The sequence below is a fragment of the Scylla paramamosain genome, chromosome 29 (assembly GCF_035594125.1).
Source record: "Scylla paramamosain isolate STU-SP2022 chromosome 29, ASM3559412v1, whole genome shotgun sequence".
In the NCBI taxonomy this organism is placed as follows: Eukaryota; Metazoa; Arthropoda; class Malacostraca; order Decapoda; family Portunidae; genus Scylla; species Scylla paramamosain.
Window position 1 is genome coordinate 17,376,880 of NC_087179.1, and position 7,500 is coordinate 17,384,379.

The window sequence follows — 7,500 nt, forward strand, 5'->3', positions numbered from 1 at the left end:
GCAAGAGGGGCAGCGTGTGGGCTCACCGTGAGGCTGTTGTGAGGGTTGTGGCCGCCCCTCACTGCCACCTGTCTGTATATATACCTGTCCTCCCACACCTGAGGGGAATATTAAGCCTCCTCCTCCTCCTCCTCCTCCTCCTCCTCCTCCTCCTCCTTTTTATTCTCCTCTTCCTCTTCTTGTTCTGCGATTGATTGATTTTTATAAGTGTTTTGTTCACTGTTTTGTACTTATATTCAATTACTCTTTCTTACTCTGTCTAACCTAACCTAACGTAATGTAACTTAATTTTAACGTTTCATTATCTCATTTCACCTTACCTTACCTAACCTAACCTAACCTAACCTAACCTAACCTAACCAAGACTAGCCTAACCTAACCTAACCAAGACTAGCCTAACCTAACCTAACCAAGACTAGCCTAACCTAACCTTGCCAAGACTAGCCTAACCTAACCTTGCCAAGACTAGCCTAACCTAACCTAACCTAACCTAACGCCATTGATATGCCACCACCACCAGCAGAACTAACACACACACACACACACACACACACACACACACACACACACACACACACACATTACTGTACTTCCCTCGTATCAGACAAGGATCACTCTCTCTCTCTCTCTCTCTCTCTCTCTCTCTCTCTCTCTCTCTCTCTCTCTCTCTCTCTCTCTCTCTCTCTCTCTCTCTCTCTCTCTCTCTCTCTCTCTTGCATGTATACCTCAATTTAAGTTATTATTCTTTTCTTTCTTTCTTTCCTTTTTTCTTTATTTCTTTCTCTTTGTTTGTTTGTTTGTTTGTTTCTTTATTTATTTATTTATCTTTCCTTCCTTCTTTATATATTTATTTTATTATTCTTTCTACGTACGTGTGTGTGTTTTCTCTTCCACCAAAGACACCTTATTAATTAATTCTGCTTTCTTCTGTTTGTTCTTCCTCTCTCGTGTCTTCAGTTCCCATGTAAACCTTATGAAGTTTTGCTGTGGTTTCTCCCTTTTCTTTTCTCTTTCTTTTCTTTTCTTTTCTTTATTCCTTCTTTTTCTTTTTCTTTTTTTCTCTTTTTCTCTCTCTCTCTTCGTGTCTTGAATCCTGAGAGAAAACCTTTTTTGTGAATTTCGTTTATTTTCGTATCTTTTTTTTTTTAAGTCTGGTGTTTCCATTCCTTATAGATTCTCCCTCTTTTTTTCTTTTATTTATTTATTTATTTGTTTATTTTGTTGTGTTAGGCTTTGGTATGTTTTTTCTATTCATTTCTTTTTTCTTTTTTGGTGTGTGATAGGCTTTGGTATGTTTGTTTATTTATTTATTTATTTATTTATTTATTTATTTGTATATTTATTAGCGTGTAGCGAACATCCGAGGTGAAATACAACACGGCGGTTTCTGTCACTTCCTCATCCTAAACGGAAACTTTATAATTACAAGTTTTTTTTTTTTTTCTATTTCCTCTTTTTTTCCCTCTCGTGTCTTTAATTAAACTCTCCTACTCTCTCTCTCTCTCTCTCTCTCTCTCTCTCTCTCTCTCTCTCTCTCTCTCTCTCTCTCTCTCTCTCTCTCTCTCTCTCTCTCTCTCTCTCTCTCTTCGTGTTTTGAATCCTGATAGAAACCTTATGGACTCGCATCTTCATCCTTAATTGAAACCTTGTAAATTTAACTGTTCTCTTTTCCTTTTATTCATTTTCTTCCCTTTTTTTTTTATCTCCGTGTCTTCAGTACGATAAACTTTCCTTTTTTTTTTTCCCTTCACATCATCAACCCTTAATAGAATGACCTTACCAACTTCAGACCTTTATTTTTTCATTTTCTTTCCTTTCCTTTCCTTCTTTTCCCTTCCTTCTCTTTCCTCTCTTCTTCTTCTCTTCTTCTCTTTCGTCGTGTCTTCATCCTCCCTTTCCTTTCTATTCCTTTCTTTGCTTTTAATCTATTTTATTACTTTCTTCTCCCCCAACACACAAACACCCTGGATTCTTGGCCACTGAATATTTTGTGCGTGGAGATGGGAGGGAGGGAGGGAGGAAGGAAGGAAGCTGGGACTGAGAAAGGGAAGGAGAGAGAGAGAGGGAAGTAGAGAGGGAGGAAGGAAGGGAGGAGGCTGAGACGGAAGGGAGGTAGGGAGGGAAGAGGAAGGCTAGACTTAAGAAAGATCGAGATGAAATAATGAAAACAGGGAAGAGAATTGTTAGAAAGAAGAGAGAGAAGAGGGAGAGAGAGAGAGAGAGAGAGAGAGAGAGAGAGAGAGAGAGAGAGAGAGAGAGAGAGAGAGGGGGGGGGTGTCGTGAGAGTTTTCCCTATCAGTAACACACGAGGAGGTGATCAATAAGTTATATTTCACAAACACACCAACACACACACACACGCACACACACACACACACACACGAACGGACAAGAGCACAATACACACAGTAGCACAATACATTTACAATTCAACACAAGTAACATAAAGAAAGGAAGAAAAAAAAGATAAAAAAAAAAAAAACAACAAGAAAGATTTTTTTTTAGTAGTAATAAATAAACTAAACTAAATGGGCTATAACGATAATTGAATAGAGCAATAAATAAAGGAGTGACTTATTAACAACTAAAGCACACGTGAACTTCAGAACAATAAATTAATAAAACTACGAAATGAAGAATAATTTTTTGAAGTAGGGAATAAACTGACTGATAAACAAATAAATAACTTAGTAGAATTTCTGAATAATTGACTGAACGACGCTACAACTTGGCCATAGATAAATAGACAGATAGGGAGATAGACAGACATACAGATAGACAGACAGAGGAGGAAGACAGAAGGATACGCGAGTGTTCCTGAGGCAGCCAGACCAAAACACAGCGAGCGATCCCTGGGGCTCAGATCTGCTGCAGGAGGTGCCGCAGCTCGCCCCCGGAGAAGGGACACATGGAGAAGCTCTGGAGGCAGTACTGCGTCTGCTGGGGGGCGTGGCTGAACAAGTACGCCAGCACTGACTCCTCCATGGTGGCGTTCCCCTGGGGCAACTCCTGAAGGTGGCACAGAAGCTTCAGGGAGCAGCCGGTGGGGTCCCAGTTGAGGGCAGTGTTCCACAGCATGTCCTCCGCCTCCTCTAGTGACTCATCAGATAGGTCTCCCAGAATTCCCTCCGTCTGTAGATCCTGTAGTGAGCGTTTCCTAAGGTGGCTGTAGCTGGAGACTTCTTCCGCGGGGCCCTCAACTGCGGGTTCATGGGCTGGGGGGGCGTGGTCTAGCGGGGCGTGGTCTGGCGGGGCGTGGTCTGGCGGGGCTTGGATTGGTGGGGCGGCTTCTGGAGGGCCATGAGGTGGTGGGGCTTGGTCTGGGGCGGCGTCATCGTGGAGGGCGGGTTCGGCATGCGCGGGTTCCTCAACCTCCATCGGTAAGGGTCGCTGGAAAGGGTCACGCAAGGCAGGCACGTATTTCTTCTTGCCCTCGCCATTCAGTACGGGCACCACTTTGCGCGTCAAGATGAAAAAGGCACCGATGGCGATACCCTGCAGGAGACACGGCGCGACTGTTACTACACACACACACACACACACACACACACACGCACAAATATTATCAATTACGTTCATGGTTTTGTCTTGTCATGCTTTGTTTTCTCTCTCTCTCTCTCTCTCTCTCTCTCTCTCTCTCTCTCTCTCTCTCTCTCTCTGTAGCTTTTAATTTACAGCAGTCCCCTTTTTAAATTCCTCTTGCTACTATTAAAGCATTAAATTCAATAATTGTTGGTGTGATCAATGAAATAACCACTACTAGCACCACCATTCCTCTTAATTCCTACCACCACCACCACCACTCCTGTTTCAACTACCACCGCTACCACTGACCTTGAGGATCCACAAAATGGCCACGATGAGGGGGCCTGGACCGATGACCACTGGGAGGTTGATCGCTCCATCTAGCGGAAGAATGAAGGAGCCACCGTAGCTGACCGCCCCTAGAAGCACTGCAGCAATGACCCACAGCCGCATCTGACAGGTGAGACGAGACAAAAGGGCTGTATTCACCAACGTTTTTGCTCTTTTTTTCTCTTTCTTTCACTCTTCCTCACCACGACTGCTTTCCAAGGCCACACAGATGATCAGCCAGGTTCTCAAGAGTGTTTCTCCTGTTACTAGTGTAGAAATCTTGATCGTCTGTCCCTTGAGTCGTAAAAAACACCGTTAAAATTCCGTGCTTACTTCATCTACCTTTTGAAAGTAGTGGATGTGTGGAGCAGAGGTGGAATATGGGTTGAGATGGTGGTGATGCTGTGTGAGTATAGTGGGGGGGGGTTGATAGACAGAATAATAGATGAATATATAGATGGATAGATAGAAATGTGAGTGTGTCGGTGGGTAGGTAGGTGAATAGACTGATAGATGAATGGATGGTTAGGTTAGGAATGTGTGTGTGTGTATGTGTGTGTGTGTGTGATAGACCGATAGATAAAATTAAGAATATCGATAGGTAGAATGAGTGACTGATAGATACACAGATAGATGGGTAGATAGACAGTGACATAGATAGATAGACTGATTGACAGATAGATTGACAGATAAATGGATGAATAAACAGTTAGACAGACAGATAAAAACAAAACACTCAGATAATTCGCCACAAATATTAGGTACAGGAAAACAAGGGACGTAAACAATGCACAAGGCCCGCCCACTTTCCGTTTTCGCAAGCCTAGCGGGGCGGGACGCGAAAAGAATAACAAATGACTGATAACTATGCGCAGATCACACAAGCGAGAACCATATTTTGAAACACACTGCGCCGCACCTCCATTACATTCAAAAGGCTCCAGTTGTTGATGTTACACGGGTTTTTAAGAGTGGTTTTACGGTTCTAGTGACAGATTAACAAGATTTCTACACTATTAACAGGAGAAACACTTGAGAACCCAGCTAGTTATCTCTGTGGCCTTGGAAAAATAGTCGTTTATAGGTTATGAGTTATTAAGAAGACAATGAAGGTAATAAATGATGATAATGGTAATGATGGTGATAGACAAGCATCAGTAAATTGAAAAGAGAGTAGTAGTAGTAGTAGGAGAGTGCATGCTCACCGTGAGGCTGTTGTGAGGGTTATGGCCGCCCCTCACCGCCACCTGTATATATACCTGTCCTCCCACACCTGACGGGAATACTGAGCCTCCTCCTCCTCCTCCTCCTCCTCCTCCTCCTCCTCCTCTTCCCCAGTGCCTCTTCTTTCTCCCGTCCTCGCTTTCGTTATTGTCATTGTCGTCTCTCTCCTCTTTTTCCCCCTCCCTCTCTACCTCCTCCTCCTCCTCCTCCTCCTCCTCCTCCTCCTCCTCCTCCTCCTCCGCCTCCTCCTCCTGCTTTCCTGTTCTTTTCTTCTACTATCATGTTAGTAGTCCTAGGTCATGTCTGTCGTAGCTTGTTTTTCTATGTAACTCTATATAACTCCTCCTCCTCCTCCTCCTCCTCCTCCTCCTCCTCCTCCTCCTCCTCCTCCCCCTCCTCCTCCTCCGCCGCCGCCATTTTCGAAAGTTCAAGGAAAAGGTAACTCTTGCATGGAGAAAGGCCAAGGTCACTGTTCTTGCTTTTTAGTCACCACCTCAGTTCTGCTTCTGAAAACTGACCCTGTGCGTTATTTAGACAAGTAGCTGATGCTTTGTCGCTCGAGCAAGGCAGAGATGTTAGACCAGTATTCAGAAATGCTCTGGTCTCGCGCCACGACTGTTTTCAAAGGCCACATAGATGATTAGCCAAGTTTTCAAGACTGTTTTTCCTGTTAATAATGTAGAAACCTCATTAATTTGTCACTAGAACCATACAGGCACTATTGAAAACCCATGTCATTTCACCATTAATGTTTTCAAAGGCCATAGCGACGATTAGCCAAGTTTTCAAGACTGTTTTTCCTGTTAATAATGTAGAAACCTCATTAATTTGTCACTAGAACCATACAAGCACTATTGAAAACCCGTGTCATTTCACCATTAATGATTTTAAACCCCACATAGATGATTAGCCTGGATGTCAAGAGTCTTCCACCTCTTAATAATGTAGAAACCTCATTAACCTGCCACTAGAAACGTAAAAAAAACACCCTTGTCACTTCAACAACTTAGCGCCTTTTGAAATTAGGGGGAGTGAGCCTCAGAAGTGCTTCAGAATCACACTCATGACTCAGTCCCGCGCGCCATCTCGAAGCAGGAGGGAGAAAGGCGTGAAGGGATGGAGTGGGTTGGAATGAACGGGGTTTTATAAGGAGTGCAGCAGCGGGGGGAGAGAAAGTGCGTGTGACTTCGACGACGTAAGTGTGGGGGTGCTTGGTATGGTGGTGGTGGTGGTGGTGTTGGTGATGGGGAATGAAAAATCCTTCGTTTTATATTGAAATAGATGGATGGCTAGACAGATAGATAGGTAGGCAGACAAACTGATAGAGAGGTAGCTAAATGGGTAGATAAAATGAGTGGTTACATGGATAAGTAGATAGACAGACACATACGTAGATAGATAGATAGATAAATGGATAGGTAGATTGAAGAATAGGTAAATAGATAGATAGATAAGTACATAAGAACACAGGAAAATAAGGGAAGCTGCATGAAATAGATAGATAGATAGATAATTAGATAGATAGATACGTAGGTAGAACAGTTCAAATTAACCTTTTCTCTCGTTAACCTATTTTCTTTCTCCGTTTTCTTTAATTTCTCTTTCTTAGTTTTTTTTTCTCTCCTTCTTTATCTTGTCTATTTTGCTTCATTGTGGCATTCTGTTTGGTTCCTTCTTTCTTTTCTTTTCTATTCCTCTTTCTTTCTGTTTTCCATTTTCTTTGTAAGAGAGAGAGAGAGAGAGAGAGAGAGAGAGAGTTGTTATTAATTTTTATATGCAGTGATAGTGGTGGTAGTCTCTCTCTCTCTCTCTCTCTCTCTCTCTCTCTCTCTCTCTCTCTCTCTCTCTCTCTCTCTCTCTCTCTCTCTCTCTCTCTCTCTCTCTCTCTCCTCTCTCCTAGTTATTTATTTATTCATTTATTCATCAGTTACCTATTCATACATTTTCATATACTTAAATAAACAATTAAACAAACAGAGGAATCAAGAGAAAGGAAAAAAAATGAAAAACGTTGTAATGATAGTAATTTATTATTATTATTATTATTATCATTATCAATATCACTCTGATAATAGATAGATAGACAGGCAAATAAACAGATTGATAAACAGACAGGTACATTACAAAAAATTCATAAGCTTCACGTTTATTTTTGTATTTTTTTATTTATTTCTGCTTTCATTTACTTATTTATCGTATTTTATTTCGTTATTTATTTATTTATTTATTTTTTTTATTTCTTCTTTGTGATTCGTAACTGGCGCGCTAATTCGAGGAGGGATTTTCAAATTTTCCGCTGCGCTTCTCGCTGCGTCTCTGTTGGCGGGGAAGTGAAACGCGTCTTCTTTGTACACGTTTTGCTTTTTAATAATTAGGTGAATAAATAAATACATCAATAAATAAATACCAGAGAGAGAGAGA

At 41.8% G+C, this 7,500-nt stretch overlaps 3 protein-coding genes across 4 annotated transcripts in view; all 3 read right to left on the minus strand.

Annotated features, from left to right (window-relative positions):
* Positions 1 to 53, minus strand: part of LOC135115476 (uncharacterized) — a 2,644-nt gene extending 2,591 nt beyond the window's left edge. The window contains exon 1 of one of the 2 annotated variants that reach the window (XM_064032297.1): positions 27 to 53. The gene's annotated coding sequence lies outside the window, so the exon portion shown is untranslated. The remainder of the gene's footprint in view (positions 1 to 26) is intronic. The other variant, XM_064032296.1, reaches the window with a different exon arrangement.
* Positions 54 to 2,312: 2,259 nt separating this feature from the next.
* Positions 2,313 to 5,139, minus strand: LOC135115477 (uncharacterized). Its single transcript, XM_064032298.1, has 3 exons — positions 5,061 to 5,139; positions 3,835 to 3,978; positions 2,313 to 3,495 (listed from the first exon to the last, which is right to left on the minus strand). The coding sequence occupies exons 2-3, from the start codon at positions 3,976 to 3,978 to the stop codon at positions 2,860 to 2,862; spliced, it is 780 nt and encodes a 259-aa protein (XP_063888368.1). The 5' UTR covers positions 5,061 to 5,139; the 3' UTR covers positions 2,313 to 2,859.
* Positions 5,140 to 7,224: 2,085 nt separating this feature from the next.
* Positions 7,225 to 7,500, minus strand: part of LOC135115478 (uncharacterized) — a 2,018-nt gene continuing 1,742 nt past the window's right edge. The window contains exon 2 of the mRNA XM_064032299.1: positions 7,225 to 7,500. This exon is cut by the window's right edge and continues 1,088 nt beyond it. The gene's annotated coding sequence lies outside the window, so the exon portion shown is untranslated.

Excerpts from the sequence above, each read along its gene's own strand:
- LOC135115477 (XM_064032298.1), bottom strand. The coding sequence starts at position 3,978 with ATGCGGCTGTGGGTCATTGCTGCAGTGCTTCTAGGGGCGGTCAGCTAC. Across the intron at positions 3,496-3,834 it reads CCATTTTGTGGATCCTCAAG|GGTATCGCCATCGGTGCCTT; the intron begins GTCAGTGGTAGC and ends TGTCTCCTGCAG.